The following is a 17,501-nucleotide window of genomic DNA, read 5'->3' on the forward strand; positions in this document are numbered from 1 at the left end:
TAAATGCTTTTTTTTGGGCTGGATCATGTTGTTAAGTTGCATTGTATTGTTGTATGTTTTAATTCTGTAAGGTATTGATTGTTTCTGAAGACAAACAATGTATACGAAATGCTTCAGTCTGGTTTTAGACCCCATCATAGCACTGAGACTGCACTTGTGAAGGTGGTAAATGACCTTTTAATGGCGTCAGACCGAGGCTCTGCATCTGTCCTCGTGCTACTAGACCTTAGTGCTGCCTTTGACACTATCGATCACCACATTCTTTTGGAGAGACTGGAAACCCAAATTGGTCTACACGGACAAGTTCTGGCCTGGTTTAGATCTTACCTGTCGGAAAGATATCAGTTTGTCTCTGTGAATGGTCTGTCCTCCGACAAATCAACTGTACATTTCGGTGTTCCTCAAGGTTCCGTTTTAGGACCACTATTGTTTTCACTATATATTTTACCTCTTGGGGATGTTATTCGAAAACATAATGTTAACTTTCACTGCTATGCGGATGACACACAGCTGTACATTTCAATGAAACATGGTGAAGCCCCAAAATTGCCCTCGCTAGAAGCCTGTGTTTCAGACATAAGGAAGTGGATGGCTGAAAACTTTCTACTTTTAAACTCGGACAAAACAGAGATGCTTGTTCTAGGTCCCAAGAAACAAAGAGATCTTCTGTTAAATCTGACAATTCATCTTGATGGTTGTAAAGTCGTCTCAAATAAAACTGTGAAGGACCTCGGCGTTACTCTTGACCCTGATCTCTCTTTTGACGAACATATCAAGACTGTTTCAAGGACAGCTTTTTTCCATCTACGTAACATTGCAAAAATCAGAAATTTTCTGTCCAAAAATGATGCAGAAAAATTAATCCATGCATTTGTTACTTCTAGGTTAGACTACTGCAATGCTCTACTTTCCGGCTACCCCGGATAAAGCACTAAATAAACTTCAGTTAGTGCTAAATACGGCTGCTAGAATCCTGACTAGAACCAAGAAATTTGATCATATTACTCCAGTGCTAGCTTCCCTACACTGGCTTCCTGTTAAGGCAAGGGCTGATTTCAAGGTTTTACTGTTAACCTATAAAGCGTTACATGGGCTTGCTCCTACCTATCTTTCCGAGTTGGTCCTGCCGTACATACCAATACGTACGCTACGGTCACAAGACGCAGGCCTCCTAATTGTCCCTAGAATTTCTAAGCAAACAGCGGGAGGCAGGGCTTTCTCCTATAGATCTCCATTTTTATGGAACAGTTTGCCTACCCATGTGAGAGACGCAGACTCGGGTCTCAACCTTTAAGTCTTTACTGAAGACTTATCTCTTCAGTAGGTCATATGATTGAGTGTAGTCTGGCCCAGGATTGTGAAGGTGAACGGAAAGGCTCTGGAGCAACGAACAGCCCTTGCTGTCTCTGCCAGGCCGGTTCCCCTCTCTCCACTGGGGTTCTCTGCCTCTAACCCTGTTACAGGGGCTGAGTCACTGGCTTGCTGGTGCTCTTTCATGCCGTCCCTAGGAGGGGTGCGTCACTTGAGTGGGTTGAGTTACTGACGTGATCTTCCTGTCTGGGTTGGCGCCCCTTGGTTTGTGCTGTGGTGGAGACCTCTGTGGGCTATACTCGGCCTTGTCTCAGGATTGTAAGTTGGTGGTTGAGGATATCCCTCTGGTGGTGCGGGGGCTGTGCTTTGGCAGAGTGGGTGGGGTTATATCCTTCCTGTTTGGCCCTGTCCGGGGTTTCTTCGGATGGGGCCACAGTGTCTCCGGACCGCTCCTGTCTCAGCCTCCAGTATTTATGCTGCAGTAGTTTATGTGTCGGGGGCTGGGGTTAGTTGGTTATACCTGGAGTACTTCTCTGTCTTATCCAGTGTCCTGTGTGAATTTAAGTATGTCTCTCTCTAATTCTCTCGTTCTCTCTTTCTCTCTGAGAACCTAAGCCCTAGGACCATACGTCAGGACTACCGGGCATGCTGACACCTTGCTGTCCCCAGTCCGCCTGGCCTTGCTGCTATTCCAGTTTCAACTGTTCTGCCTGCGGTTACGAAACCCCTACCTGTCCCAGACCTGCTGTTTTCAACTCTTAATGATCGGCTATGAAAAGCCAACTGAGAGACCTGAGCCCTAGGACCATACGTCGGGACTACCGGCCGTGGTGACTCCTTGCTGTCCCCAGTCCGCCTGGCCTTGCTGCTATTCCAGTTTCAACTGTTCTGCCTGCGGTTATGGAACCCCTACCTGTCCCAGACCTGCTGTTTTCAACTCTTAATGATCGGCTATGAAAAGCCAACTGAGATTTATTCCTGATTATTATTTGACCATGCTTGTCACTTATGAACATTTTTGAACATCTTGGCATGGTTCTGTTATAATCTCCACCCGGCACAGCCAGAAGAGGACTGGCCACCCCTCATAGCCTGGTTCCTCTCTAGGTTTCTTCCTAGGTTTTGGCCTTTCTAGGGAGTTTTTCCTAGCCACCGTGCTTCTACACCTGCATTACTAGCTGTTTGGGGTTTTAGGCTGGGTTTCTGTAAAGCACTTCGAGATATTAGCTGATGTAAGAAGGGCTATATAAAATAAATTGATTGTTGCTGCCTTCTTGGCCAGGTCTCCCTTGAAAAATGTTGAATAAATAAAAATGCCAGAGGGCCTGGATATTGCTTTGGGGGCCTTTGTCTTCCTATCTGTAAAGTCAACTGCCAGGTCGCAGTTGTAAATGAGAACTTGTTCTCAACTGGCTTACCTGGTTAAATAAAGGTGAAAAAAAGTGTGTTACTTTCTTATATTTTTTATAATAAAAATATAAAAATAACTAGGGAACAACTCCTTCGGTCTGTGTGACTCTGCTGCAGTAGCGAGAGCGGTGTGTATCTCTTGCAGTGGGGGGGATGAGAGTGGCGCAGTGGTCTCAGTGCTAGCTGTGCCACTAGAGATCCTGGTTCGAATCCAGGCTCTGTCGTAGCCGGCCGCGACCGGGAGACCCATGGGGCGGCGCGCAATTGGCCCAGCGTCGTCCAGGGTATGGGAGGGAATGGCCGGCAGGGATGTAGCTCAGTTGGTAGAGCATGGCGTTTGCAACGGCAGGGTTGTGGGTTCGATTCCCACGGGGGGCCAGTATGAAAAAAAATCAAAATAATAATGTATGCACTCACTAACTGTAAGTCGCTCTGGATAAGAGCGTCTGCTAAATGACTAAAATGTAAATGTAAATGTAATGAGAAAAAGAGAGAGCGCAAGAGAGAGTAAAAAGAGGTGTGACTCACCTGTATCTCCTGCAGTTGGGGGATGTGGAGGGTGGAAAGCAGCAGCAGGGCACAGCTCCAGGACAGAGCAGGGTTACACAGCTGGGCAACAGCCAATGACAGGCCCAGATGGCCAAGGACCACACCCACTCCTTTAATCCCCAACGCACCGCAAGCCGCAAGGAGACCATAGGCCAACAGAGCTGTCACTCTGAACTGATGGGGAGCGGAAAAGCAAAAAAGCCTTAAAGCTACAGTATTTTGGTTCTAATTTGTCTGGGAAAAAATGGGGGTAAAAATGTTAAGGTCCCACTTCAGGTTTTCCTTGTATAGTATACCTTAGGAATGAAGAAGCTGGCTAATCTGGAGACCACAGCATGGCCCAACAGAGTCCACAGCAGAGACTTTCTAGCCCAGTGACTCCAGAAACTCCACTCAAAGTCTGTGGGGTCCTGTCAAAGACAACTCATTTTACCATGGGCCCAGTCTGAAAACTTCATGCCATTTGACAAAACCTTAGGAATAAAAAAAGACACATCTCGGGAGAAAAAAAAATCTAGAAATTGATGCACCTCGGGAAGTCGTCAAATGTTTGTAGACCTGAACGGCCGTAAAAGATTTTTACCTTTTTATACCCCCATATTAGAAAGCCTTTCTCCAGTTGGGACTGTCTCTCCAATCCTGCTTCATGTTCTAGGAAAAGAGAACATATTTTTGTGGCATCTTCTCACAATGAGACTGTACAGACAACAATCATTCTGTTTTTATTCCAGAGTTTTGCCAGGAGGCTTGAAGAACTCCACTATGAAGTATGACAAGCTCTGTGGGGAACTATGCAATATTAAGGGAATAGCACACTATAATCAGTCCACCTAATCCACTTTGCTTTCCATGAAGGCTTTTTCAAGAGAACTGGGTGCAATCATTGTGATGACAACACACCAGTGTCTCCCCTACCCTTGTACATTATAGGAGGGGAGGGGTGGGCCCCCACCAACTCTGTTCCCCTTGCCTACAATAATTTGTCTTAAATCAGTTTCAATTGACATTTTGGTAAAAGAGGCCCTGGATGTTAATTTGGGGGCCTTTGCGCCCCACCTGGAAAATAACCTAGCTAGGAGAAACACTGCAACACACAGGGAATCCCTAGATATAGCCTAACACTAGCATTATTTCCCTCCCCCTCTCCCTGTTCTGCAATGTAGCATCAGCTTCTTTACTATCCTTTCGTCTCTCTTTTATCAAACTCCTTTTTCCACTACCGTTCCTTGGGGTTATTGCCTTGTCACCTAAACAAAAGGCGTTGCTTCCTGCATGAAAATGCAACAGAGTGAGATGGGACTGCACCTCTCCCCAGCCCTGCCCATGTAATCCCCTGAATACTAATATTATCAGCCTTCTTCAGAATGTTAAAATTCTGATAAGAATGGGTAGAACTAATTATTTTCTCCCATCAGATTCTGTTCCCCTTAGGCCTTTCCTGTCTGGGCATAGTGGAATCATTATGAGAGATTTTGTTTTGTGTCCTATGGTTTCATTTTAAACATAAGGCCGAGGCTGCGTTTCCGAAGGTAAGTGCCCCGTTCCGCCCACCTGGAAGCCTCTTCCCCAGAGCTAAAAAAATCTCTATCACGTTCTGCGTATGTTACTTTACCTCTACTTTACGCACACATAAATCTAGTTTTACCGGTGAAACGTCCATGCAACATCTGCATGCATTGCCAACCATTTAATCTCAATTTGTTTCATGGGGACATGCATTTAGATCTTCTTGAGTTATATACAGTGTGGTTTCGAAGTACAGTCAGTGCTTGACTTGGACAGGAGGACAGAGTACCGGCACCTCAAATATTCTACTGCTTGAGCTCCGGTTCATTTTATAGAATATTAGCTCAAAAGTATTGTGGAGCTCCTGCACCTAAATATAAATGGTACCGGCACCCAAATTGAGTACCGGCACCTATTTCAGTCCAAGTCAAGCACTGAGTACAGTGTTGTTTTGAATTATGTACAGAGCGAATTTTAGAGCAGATGCTGTTAAACTGTAGCATACCTGTGTTTTGTTTCAATCAAAGCAAAAAAACGTTTCTGCAAGGGGTATGAAACAATGCCACAGCCCCACCTAGAGGCAAAAACCGCACAGCACAGCTGAGGTCTCCACTTACAGTAAGTAGCCTAATACAGGGCCACAAAGGGTGGTAAATCAGGTTATCTTGCATACAGCAGAGTTAGCAAATTCAGTGTGAAAAAATGTAAACAATGCCCAATTGATAGACCTTTATATCAAAGAGACTATCTTAAGACCGGTACATTTACCTTTGGAGAACATGTGCAGTTGATAGAAGGAGTAGAGATGGGAGCCAAGAGAGAGCACCCAGTAGGTACAGACCTCTGCTCTCCGCAACACCGCAAGGGTCGAGCTCTGTTTGGCCATCAGTGCCAAGACTGGAACGATCATGGTGAAGAGTGAGTGAGAGACATTAGATGTTTCAGCCACTTTATCGGCCACATTTGTCCCTCACTAACAACAAATAGAGGACCATTCTGATTCCATGAGAACAACATTACATTCCCTACTTTTCTCTCCAACATGTTTTAAAGCAAGAGGGTAGCCTATTTATTATATTAATTTAATGCATAGTTTTTGCAGTCTCCTATGACAAAAAAATAAAATATGGTGTATGCTAATTATAGGACCTTAGGTTTCTGGTTATAAGGTAATGTAGGCTATTTATAAGTACTTTATAGGTCAGTTGTATTTAGGCTACGTCAAATTTTCCAAAACAGGAGGTATATAAATTATTTCATTCATTACTTGAAATTAGTAGACACCTAACAGACTGTGCCTTTAAAGCTAGAGTCCTTAATTCAAACAAAGCATGACACCGACTCTGTTTTGGTAAAAAGCTAAAAGATGGGCCTGGAAAAATGTAACCACTCTCAAATTCATTGACTGAGCTATGGATGCAAGGACTAACTAATATCAAAATGTTTACCATATTTTGAGGCTATACAGCGTTTACTTACAAACATTGGGGTAACGCAAGTTTATATTTTGGGTTCTGATGGGGTACAACAGTTCATGAGCTCATGAGGCATAAATAAGTTATATTCTTCAAGAATCAATGGGTAGTCCAAAAATGGATGTAGCAACTAAGGATTCTAGCTTTAATCGTCAAATGAAACATCCACCTCATTTTGTGCCAGAGGTGAGTGAGGGACCACGTTTCTATTCGCTGCATACCACAATCGTCGTTGGAAACAATAGGCTATTGTGGCAAAGACGAGACCCTGTTTATGATCAGGTTCCAGAAACAGGATATAAAAAGCCACCATCTATGTGTTCGTGTGTGCAGTGCACGGCGTTGTATTCGAAATGAACCGATTTCAGAACTTTACACCGTTTGACACTGTTTACGCTGTAGCAATGCCTCTATTAGCGAGCCCGACTAAGGCACAAATATGGCTGGTTACTGAGCATAATACTCACTAATTGGCTAAAACAGAGAGCAACAACTGTGTTACTCACATGCACTGTGAAAGAAACAAATGCCCTCGGCTACATCTTCCGCTTTGTATGTAGGCCGGCAGTGAACACGGCTACCTTGGAAAATTGTCGAACGCTCAGGATTCAGGAAATCTCCGCCCACATTTTCCTTGGATGCTTGTCACTCAGACTTTTGATTGGCTATATTTGAGACAGTGATTTTTTTCATTACAATCACATGATTGGATGAAATCAGTGCCAATCACATAAATTGCAGACCCGTTTGATGAAATGTTCATATTTTTATATCAATATGCCTAAATATGTTTCATAAGAGAGGAAAGCCACAGTCGGTAAGAGTACTAGTAATTTCAACGAATAAACTATATATCCCATGAAATGCCATAGGCTCAGGGGTCTTCAACCTTTTCTTGCCCAGGGTCATATCTAGATGGATCCAGCTTTTGTTCAATTTACGTCAAAATTATTTTTTTATTTTATATTTTATTTGAGCTAACCCTAAACCTTTTCCTAACCTTAACCTAGTTATCATAACCTGCCACGTTAATTATCCTAACCTGCTGCGTAAGATCTCCTAAACCTGCTACGAAAAGTCAATTCTGACAAAAGCTGGATACCTTCTAGCCATGACCCTTGCCCACCTACCCCATTAGGTGAATGATAATGGCAAGGAAAAGTAATCAACATTTTAAAATGAATAGATTTGGTAGATAGTTTTTCATTATATTGACCTCCCCACATTATGATTGGAAGAGGAAGTGTAAACACTAACATAGCCTATTAGCTAGAAAGGTACTGTAACTCCAAACGCTGTTTAACTGGTTAAACAAAGGTTAGCCATGTGTTGGCAAAAATGAATGTCCGAGTCAAGAAAGCTTACCACTTGCCGTACTGGTAGTTCATTCACGAGTGCTTTTTCAAAGCCTATGTCAGATTCTCCAGTGAGTGTATGTAATTGGCTCCAATGAGACTAATTTGATCAATATTAGGAGTTGAGAAATAAAGTTGACATCATTAGAAATAAGGTATTCTCTTACTTTCTACTGCAGGCATGTAAGTGATTTTGTTGCTAGTGATATTCATAAAAATTAAAAATAAATAAAAACGTGTATATACAGTATATATATATATTTTGCAGTACGTCCGCGTTCCCCTAGTTGAATACCCCTGGTCTATATCAACATTAGGCTACCCTTATAAACATGATTTGATGCTCTTATAGGCCTATCATTTCTTTACAAAGTATCCTATGATCTTATCAGTCCTACACAGCCTGTGTGGTGTGGTGATAGCTTTGTCCACTGAGTAGGGATAGAGAGCCACATATGAAGTCAGGAGCGTAGGCCTGCTTGGAGTAACATTTCCATGACAGTAGTCTATCTTGAATTGTGAGACATATGCTGATAGGATGTCTTCTCTCCTCTGGGCAAAGTGGATGACAACATGTTTCGTCTCACCTGACACCTGTAGCTTATTCTTAGTTTCTGATTGTTGTTATAAAAAGGATACGACTTTACACGTTCCCTGGTGGAAACATGTTTCTCATGTGGACCAAAATGCATTGTTTATGGACACAACCGCTCTGGGCTCTGTTTCCCAAAAGCATCTTAAGGCTGACGATGAACTTAGCCTTAAGATGCTTTTGGGAAACCGGACCCTAGTGAGGGCTGCCTCAGGCCAAGGTTCAAGGGATCGTTCACCCAAATTACAAAATGGCACATTGGTTTCCTTACCATGTAAACAGTCTGTGGACAAGGCATGACAGCAATCCATGCTTTGGTTAAGTTTCCCCGGCACTGTTTCGACGTGCTTAGGTTTTAGCATTTGTGGCACAAATCCCACTCAAGTCATGGGACCGATATTAGCATTTTTCGTGCATCGTATCCAAATTATCTGAAAGTATCTACAATTGGTTGTGAAGCTAAATTAAGTGACTTATAGATGTTTGAACATGAAGCGCTAATATCGGTCCCATGACTTGAATGGGATTTGAACCACAAATGCTAAAATGTTAGCATGTGGAAACAGTGCCAGGGAAACTAACCCAAAGCATGGATTGCTGTCATATATTGTCCACAGACTGCTTACAGGGTAAGGAAACCATTGTTTCATTTTGTTATTTGGGTGAACTATCCCTTTCATATTGCAGGGTACCATAGCTTTCCTAAATAAAGACTGGGTTTGTTCAATGGGATGGCACGCTATAGCTCCCATTCCTCCAGGGTGAACTTTCCCTGTGTACAAATCTTGAATCAGCTTCCCCCCGCAATCTGAACCTTAACAATCATTTGGGAAAATTCAAAACTGACCCAAGATCAGCGTCTAGGAGCAACTTCACCCGACTCCATACCTTCCATTCGGAGGCGGAGCGTCCACATCGCTTTGCTTCTAGTTGAACACAGTTGAAGGCGCGATAGGCACTGCATCGTTCTGGCAGCCCTGCAAATAGAATTTGAAGGCATTTGAAGTTAGACTTGATCGTCAGCTGGACAAGAATTGCTGAAGAATGACGTCGAGGTGCCCCAGATGCACAAATGATGTGTTTTTTGGTAAGGAATCATTTTTGTAAACTTATAGCCCCCGCCAATGCCAAGGAATGTGAATATTGAAGATGATCAAAGAACTTGGATTGTTTATTTTGATGAATAATGATAATGATTTAGCATAGGGCTAACTAAAAGAAAATTAACTGACACTGAAAATTAAAATGGTTATTGTAGTGACAATTGTGTGCAGATATGAATAGAACAGAACATAATATAATACAATACAATAGAGTGTCCCTGCTGGTGACATCGTATTCGTTTAGCCTACTGACAAGGAGCTTTTCGCCCCCAAAAAATAAAATAATATAGAATTAAAATTAGGATTAATGTTACCTTTTCAAAGCCAGGCTATGGGTCTTTCAGCATCTCTGCTGCCGGGACTATTTTCACATCGGAAAGACGTGATTAATACTTAATTAATTAATACTTGACATGTGTATTTACTTTAACGTAGCATATGGGCAAGGTTATTCTGGTTACATCAGTTAAACCACTTGTTGGACTTGATGATTAGGAAGGAGGCTACAGCTCTTGGTTGTTATCAATCTTGTCTCTTCCAGACATTTGTTTGATGGCAAAATATGGAGCATATTGTAAGATTAGGTATTGAACTTCAAGTGAAACTGAGCTGAAATTCACTTTTCTCTATAGATCTATTGGCTACATGTTGAACCCTTATCCTGGAGTGTGGTGACCTGTAATAGACAGAGGGAGAGAGGTCGAAATGTCCAATTACATTTCAGGGAGAGGGGAGAGTACAAAGTCTGTGTTGGTAATAGCCTACCTTGTGAAACAACACAGAGGTGACCCTCTGTATAATGTCCCAAAAATGAGATATAATCACAGCTAACAGCAATAGACAAATCATTTGCAAACAATGTTTTTGAAGGATATAACCTGTAAATGCCTTATGAGCTTAGTTCAACTGTCCTACCCAAATTGTAAGGTATTCATAACCCAATTGATAACCCACATTCTAAGGTTGTATTGTGTTATGCCTACATCATTGTTTATGAGTTGTTGTCATTTGAGTCTTTGTAAACAAACTCTCTCTGTCTGTCCTGCAGCTGAGAAGGTGAGCTCGCTGGGGAAAAACTGGCACCGGTTCTGCCTGAAATGCGAACGCTGTAACAAGACCCTGTCGGCTGGCAACCATGCTGAGGTAAAGGGAGGCCCTGTGGCCGTAATATTCTGTCAACAGAGAGAGAAAGAAGGAGGGAAATAAATATAATGAAAGAGAGAGAGAGTGAGGGAAGGGGTGTGCTATCTTACCCCAGAACAAAGGGAGGGAGGGAGACATCGAAGGGTTGTGCTATCCTACCCAAGAGGATGGGAGAGAGAGGGAAGGGGTTGCATGGGGACAGAGGGAGTAGGGCAGGCCACTGACCTCCATAAGGAGTAATATAATTTTGTAAAGAAAAAATATATATATACTGTATATACTGTAATATATACACTGAACACAAATATAAACGCAACATGTAAAGTGTTGGTCCCATGGTTCATGAGCTGAAATAAAAGATCCCAGAAATTTTCCATACGCAGTAAATAATTATTTATCTCAGATTTTGGGCACAAATTTGTTAACATTTCTCCTTTGCCAAGATAATCCATCCACCTGACAGGTGTGGCATATCAAGAAGCTGACTAAACAGCATGATCATTACACAGGTGCACCTTGTTCTTGGAACAATAAAAGGCCACTCTAAAATGTGCAGCTTTTTCATACAACACTATTCTACAGACGTCTCAGATTTTGAGGGAGCGTGTGGTTGGCATGCTGACTGCAGGAATGTCCACCAGAGCTGTTGCCAGACAATTGAATGTTAATTTCTCTACCATAAGCCGCCTTCAACGTCGTTTTAGAGAATTTGGCAGGATGTCCAACCGGCCTCACAACTGCAGACCACGTGAATGGCATCGTGTGGGCGAAAGGTTTGCTAATGTCAACGTTGTGAACAGAGTGCGCCATGATGGCGGTGGGGTTATGGTATGAGCAGGCATAAGCTACGGACAACAAACACAATTGCATTTTATCGATGGCAATCTGAATGCACAAAAATACAGTGACGAGATCCTGAGGCTCATTGTGAGGCCCATTTTTTTAAAGGTATCTGTGACCAACAGATGCATATCTGTATTCCCAGTCATGTGAAATCCATAGATTAGGGCGTAATTAATTTATTTCAATTAACTTATTTCCTCATATGAACTGTAACTCAGTAAAATCAATGAAATTGTTGCATGTTGCGTTTTATTGTTCAGAATATATACACAGTACTAGTCAAAAGTTTGGACACACCTACTCATTCCAGGGTTTTTCTTTATTTTTACATTTTCTACATTGTAGAATAATAGTGAAGAACATGAAAACTATGAAATAACACATATGGAATCATGTAGTAACCAAAAAAGTGTTAAACAAAACAAAATATATTTTATATTTGAGATTCTTCAAAGTAGCCACCCTTTGCCTTGACGACAGCTTTGCACACTCTTGGCATTCTCTCAACCAGCTTCATGGGGTAGTCACCTGGAATGCATTTCAATTAACAGGTGTGCCTTGTTAAAAGTTCATTTGTGGAATTTATTTTCTTCTTAATGGCAAGAACAGCTCAAATAAGCAAAGAGAAACAACAGTACATCATTACTTCAATCAAACCGGAAAATTTCAAGAACTTGTGCAGTCGCAAAAACCATCAAGTGCTATGATGAAACTGTCTCTAATGAGGACCACCACAGGAAAGGAAGACCCAGAGTTACCTCTGCTGCAGAGGATAAGTTCATTAGAGTTAACTGCACCTCAGATTGCAGCCCAAATAAAAGTAACAGACACATCTCAACATCAACTGTTCAGAGGAGACTGCGTGAATCAGGCCTTCATGGTCGAATTGCTGCAAAGAAACCACTACTAAAGGATACCAAAAAGAAGAAGAGACTTGCTTGGGCCAAGAAACATGAGCAATGGACATTAGACCGGTGGAAATCTGTCCTTTGGTCTGATGAGTCCAAATTTGAGATTTTTGGTTCCAACCGCCATGACTTTGTGAGACGCAGAGTAGGTGAAGGGATGATCTCCGCATGTGTGGTTCCCACCGTGAACCATGGAGGAGGAGGTGTCATGGTGTGGGGGTGCTTTGCTGGTGACACTGTCTGTGATTTATTTAGAATTCAAGACAGACTTAACCAGCATGGCTACCACAGCAATCTGCAGCGATACTCCATCCCATCTGGTTTGCGTTTAGTGGGAATATAATTTGTTTTTCAACAGGACAATGACCCAAAACACACCTCCAGGCTGTGTAAGGGCTATTTGACCAAGGAGAGTGATGGAGTGCTGCATCAGATGACCTGGCCTCCACAATCACCCGACTTCAACCCAATTGAGATTTGGGATGAGTTGGACCGCAGAGTGAAGGAAAAGCAGTCAACAAGTGCTCAGCAAATGTGGGAACTCCTTCAAGACTGTTGGAAAAGCATTCCAGGTGAAGCTGGTTGAGAGAATGCCAAGAGTGTGCAAAGCTGTCATCAAGGCAAAGGGTGGCTACTTTGAAGAATCTAAAATCTCAAATATATTTTGATTTGTTTAACACTTTTTTGGTTACTACATGATTCCATACAGTGAGGGAAAAAAGTGTTTGATCCCCTGCTGATTTTGTATGTTTGCCCACTGACAAAGAAATGATCAGTCTATAATTTTAATGGTAGGTTTATTTGAACAGTGAGAGACAGAATAACAACAAAAAAATCCAGAAAAACGCTTGTTAAAAATTGATTTGCATTTTAATGAGGGAAATAAGTATTTGACCCCCTTTCAATCAGAAAGATTTCTGGCTCCCAGGTGTCTTTTATACAGGTAACGAGCTGAGATTAGGAGCACACTCTTAAAGGGAGTGCTCCTAATATCATCTTGTTACCTGTATAAAAGACACCTGTCCACAGAAGCAATCAATCAATCAATCAATCAGAGTCCAAACTCTCCACCATGGCCAAGACCAAAGAGCTCTCCAAGGATGTCAGGCACAAGATTGTAGACCTACACAAGGCTGGAATGGGCTACAAGACCATCGCCAAGCAGCTTGGTGAGAAGGTGACAACAGTTGGTGCGATTATTCGCAAATGGAAGAAACACAAAATAACTGTCAATCTCCCTTGGCCTGGGGCTCCATGCAAGATCTCACATCGTGGAGTTGCAATGATCATGAGAACGGTGAGGAATCAGCCCAGAACTACACGGGAGGATCTTGTCAATGATCTCAAGGCAGCTGGGACCATAGTCACCAAGAAAACAATTGGTAACACACTACGCCGTGAAGGACTGAAATCCTGCAGCGCCTGCAAGGTCCCCCTGCTCAAGAAAGCACATATACAGGCCCGTCTGAAGTTTGCCAATGAACATCTGAATGATTCAGAGGAGAACTGGATGAAAGTGTTGTGGTCAGATGAGACCAAAATAGAGCTCTTTGGCATCAACTCAACTCGCTGTGTTTGGAGGAGGAGGAATGCTGCCTATGACCCCAAGAACACCATCCCCACTGTCAAACATGGAGGTGGAAACATTATGCTTTGGGGGTGTTTTTCTGTTAAGGGGACAGGACAACTTCACCGCATCAAAGGGACGATGGACGGGGCCATGTACCGTCAAATCTTGGGTGAGAACCTCCTTCCCTCAGCCAGGGCATTGAAAATGGGTCGTGGATGGGTATTCCAGGATGACAATGACCCAAAACACACGGCCAAGGTAACAAAGGAGTGGCTCAAGAAGAAGCACATTAAGGTCCTGGAGTGGCCTAGCCAGTCTCCAGACCTTAATCCCATAGAAAATCTGTGGAGGGAGCTGAAGGTTCGAGTTGCCAAACGTCAGCCTCGAAACCTTAATGACTAGGAGAAGATCTGCAAAGAGGAGAGGGACAAAATCCCTCCTGAGATGTGTGCAAACCTGGTGGCCAACTACAAGAAACGTCTGACCTCTGATTGCCAACAAGGGTTTTGCCACCAAGTACTAAGTCATGTTTTGCAGAGGGGTCAAATACTTATTTCCCTCATTAAAATGCAAATCAATTTATAACATTTTTGACATGCGTTTTTCTGGATTTTTTTGTTGTTATTCTGTCTCTCACTGTTCAAATAAACCTACCATTAAAATTATAGACTGATCATGTGTTTGTCAGTGGGCAAACGTACAAAATCAGCAGGGGATCAAATACTTTTTTTCCCTCACTATGTGTTATTTCATAGTTTTGATGTCTTCACTATTATTCTATAATATAGAACATAGTACAATTTAAGAAAAACCCTTGAATGAGTATGTGTGTCCAAACTTTTGACTGGTACTGTATATATATATTTATTTATTTATCTGGGGGCGCTGCAGCACCCTCAGCACCCCTACTTCCTTCCCGCGACCATGTCTGCGAGATGGGGGTGCAGTCAGCCCTAGATTCTGAATTTGAACGATTCAGCTCAGTGAAGTAGAAAATTCCCTAAATCTTCCGAGCTATTTGAGCATAAACTGTATCACAACTACAGATGTAGGATCTTAATTTGATCACCCTGTTGCAGGAGAACGTTCCTGCAATGCAGTACATTTAAAACTTGTAGTATATTTGAGGTTTTAAAAGGCTTCTGAAGTATGTAATTTCCACTTAGAAATTTCAGACTTGATTTTCCCTCATGAAAAATGTATCAACCCCTACAAAAATGTCCATGAATTATAATCCACATAATAATTCACATTTCCTGTTGCTGCAGGATTATTTTCCTGCTGTAGTCAAACTGGCTCAAATGAAGATCCTACGTAAGGGGTGTTATCAGTTAGTGAGTTGCACTACTGGGTTATTGTTTATAGACCCATGTACTGTATCAACTAAAAATAATGAAAATTGCTGTAGCGCAACTGCAGTAGAAGCCAGATCACTAGTGCTATAGCAGTGGCTTTGAAATTCTGTGGCCCAGAAATTCCAATCATCTCAAGAATGAAACTTTTGAGCGGCTATGTCTTTGTGGGTCCCTTTGATTATAGCTGGTCCGTGAACCAAAGCGTGGCTTTAGAATAACCTGACACTCATCCTTTGTCCACTCCGACCCCTCACCAGGCATCGTGACACTGATCCTTACACTGTGGTTGTGTCCCAAATAGCACACTATTCACTATATGCAAATAAAAAAAAGTAGTGCACTATATAGGGACTAGGGTGACATTTGGAACGCATCCTGTGTCATGCCACCTTTCATTGTCCTGCTCAGAAGATTTAAGGAATTTTCTAGCTCACTGAGCTGAATCGTTCAAGTTCAGAATCTAGTGCTTGTAGATCTGACTGCACCCAATCTCGCAGACATAGCTGCGGGAAGTAGGGGTGCTGAGGGTGCTGCAGTGCCCCCTGATAAACTGAAAATAATATATATAAAAATAAAATAAAATAAAAACAATATTACTCCTGTGTGAACCCCCCCCCCCACACACACACACACACACACATATATACACAGCATGTCCTCCCCTTGGCATGGCAGTCTAGCCCAGGGGAGTCTAGCCAGCTCATCAATGGAATGGAATGTTAGCTCAGGGGACATCGCAAATTCTAGTGAATGAATAATGAAACTCGGTCAGGAGGATTGGTGTCTCGTTTCACCAGGGTGCTTCTCCCTCAAGGCAAAGATGACACTGATGATGATGGATGGAAATAACAAAGGGTTGGGGAATGTAAGTATTAAGACGTCACTAAGGGTCAGGGGCAGCGTTCATAGAGTATCTTAGCAGTGCTGATCTAGGATCAGGTTCCCCTGTCCATGTAATCTTTATTCATTGTGATCTAAATCTAAAAGGCAAAACGGATCCTACATCAGCACTCCTAATATGAGACTATTTGTGAATATGAGCCCAGTTCGAAATGTAATGGAATTCCATCGGTACCTAGAAAGTGTAGGGTTATGTTATTGCTATTACAGTATTATCAACATAATCCTCTTGTATGATCCCCAGGACCCCACATTTCTGCCTAGTCATGCACAGTATATAATGTAAATCAAAGAAAGCAGCCATACAGTCATACTAACAGCACCTGTTAAAGGATGTCTCATACACACAGTCACAATAATAATAAGCAAATCCCAGAAATAGATCAAAAGACGGATATTAGAGTTGGAAAATAAGCTCAAAATAAAGGAAGTACAGGTGGGCCTGAACAATGAAGACTCAGCTTGTTACATGGATCCCCCAGTGAGGGTTTGTTGTACTAAAACTAATAAAATACATGATATAAAACAATCAATAAACAATGGATGTAAACTAGGCAGTGTTGAGCCAGTCGACCACAAATGCCCGCTGGCAAGGGGGGTTTAAGTCCCGACTCGGCCGCTGTCTGTGGCTGTCAAAGAATCTATAAAAAATACAGAAGGGGATCGGAACTATTCTAGCCAGTGTCTGGAAATGCTTCCAAATGTGCATTCTAAATTATTTTTTTCACTTATCACAGACTCCTGATAACTTGGTTTGATAGAATTATAGTTATAGGCCCCATAGTCAGGCCAGGTATGGTTGGTCACATGACTAGTCTTTACAAATCTCACAGGGTAGGATAAATGTCAAAGGTCTATCTGTTATGATTTACCAGTATTAGAACCCAAATGCAGACAAGTACACCAAGCCAGAGAAGGTTTAACAGGTTTATTTAAAATGTTCAATAGTCCAGGTTTCCAATAATAGGGGAAGAGCTAGTCCAGGTTACAGGGAGGGTAACAGATCCAGGTCAGGGCAGGTGTGGTACCGTAATGTCCTAATGTCCGTGGTGAGTCCAAAAGAGAGGTCCGGTAGTGGAGAGCAGGATGGTGGTGGCAGGAGTGAAGCGGAGGCAGGAGTCAGGTTCCAAATATCTGTGGCACAGGAGAAAAAGTAAATAGAACAGGCCAAAACACAAAGAGCAAAAATAAACAGGTTGAGTCGGCAGCGAGACTAACATGGTCGTCTTGACTATGATCTGACGATGAGTGGTAAGTTTGACCGGGTCTTAAAGGCTGAGGTGATTATGGTGAATGAGCTGCAGCTGGAACCCTGACTCCCGCACACCAGACTTCACTCCTGCAATCAAGGACAGACAGAGGGGAGGGAGAGAGCAGAGAGAGAGCTACCTAGCAGCAGTAGGCCTAACAGTACCCCCCCTCTACGGACGCCACCTGGCGGCCGACGGGGTTTCTCGGGATGTAACCTATGAAACTCTCGG

At 42.6% G+C, this 17,501-nt stretch overlaps 2 protein-coding genes across 2 annotated transcripts in view; one reads left to right on the plus strand and one right to left on the minus strand.

The window, feature by feature from the left end:
- Window positions 1-6,862, minus strand: part of hhat (hedgehog acyltransferase) — a 107,635-nt gene extending 100,773 nt beyond the window's left edge. Inside the window, exons 1-5 of the mRNA XM_041886845.1 lie at window positions 6,758-6,862; window positions 5,545-5,673; window positions 3,854-3,921; window positions 3,567-3,680; window positions 3,250-3,444 (exon numbers count right to left, since the gene is read on the minus strand). Of these exons, the coding sequence (XP_041742779.1) occupies window positions 3,250-3,444; window positions 3,567-3,680; window positions 3,854-3,921; window positions 5,545-5,662 (495 nt within the window). The 5' untranslated portion in view covers window positions 5,663-5,673; window positions 6,758-6,862. The remainder of the gene's footprint in view (window positions 1-3,249; window positions 3,445-3,566; window positions 3,681-3,853; window positions 3,922-5,544; window positions 5,674-6,757) is intronic.
- A 2,255-nt stretch (window positions 6,863-9,117) lies between these two features.
- The window catches only part of LOC121574218 (cysteine-rich protein 2), a 32,064-nt gene continuing 23,680 nt past the window's right edge, over window positions 9,118-17,501 (plus strand). The window contains exons 1-2 of the mRNA XM_041886853.2: window positions 9,118-9,285; window positions 10,350-10,444. Coding sequence (XP_041742787.1) covers window positions 9,243-9,285; window positions 10,350-10,444 — 138 coding nt within the window. The 5' untranslated portion in view covers window positions 9,118-9,242. The remainder of the gene's footprint in view (window positions 9,286-10,349; window positions 10,445-17,501) is intronic.

Source organism: Coregonus clupeaformis, chromosome 1, assembly GCF_020615455.1.
Source record: "Coregonus clupeaformis isolate EN_2021a chromosome 1, ASM2061545v1, whole genome shotgun sequence".
NCBI lineage: Eukaryota > Metazoa > Chordata > Actinopteri > Salmoniformes > Salmonidae > Coregonus > Coregonus clupeaformis.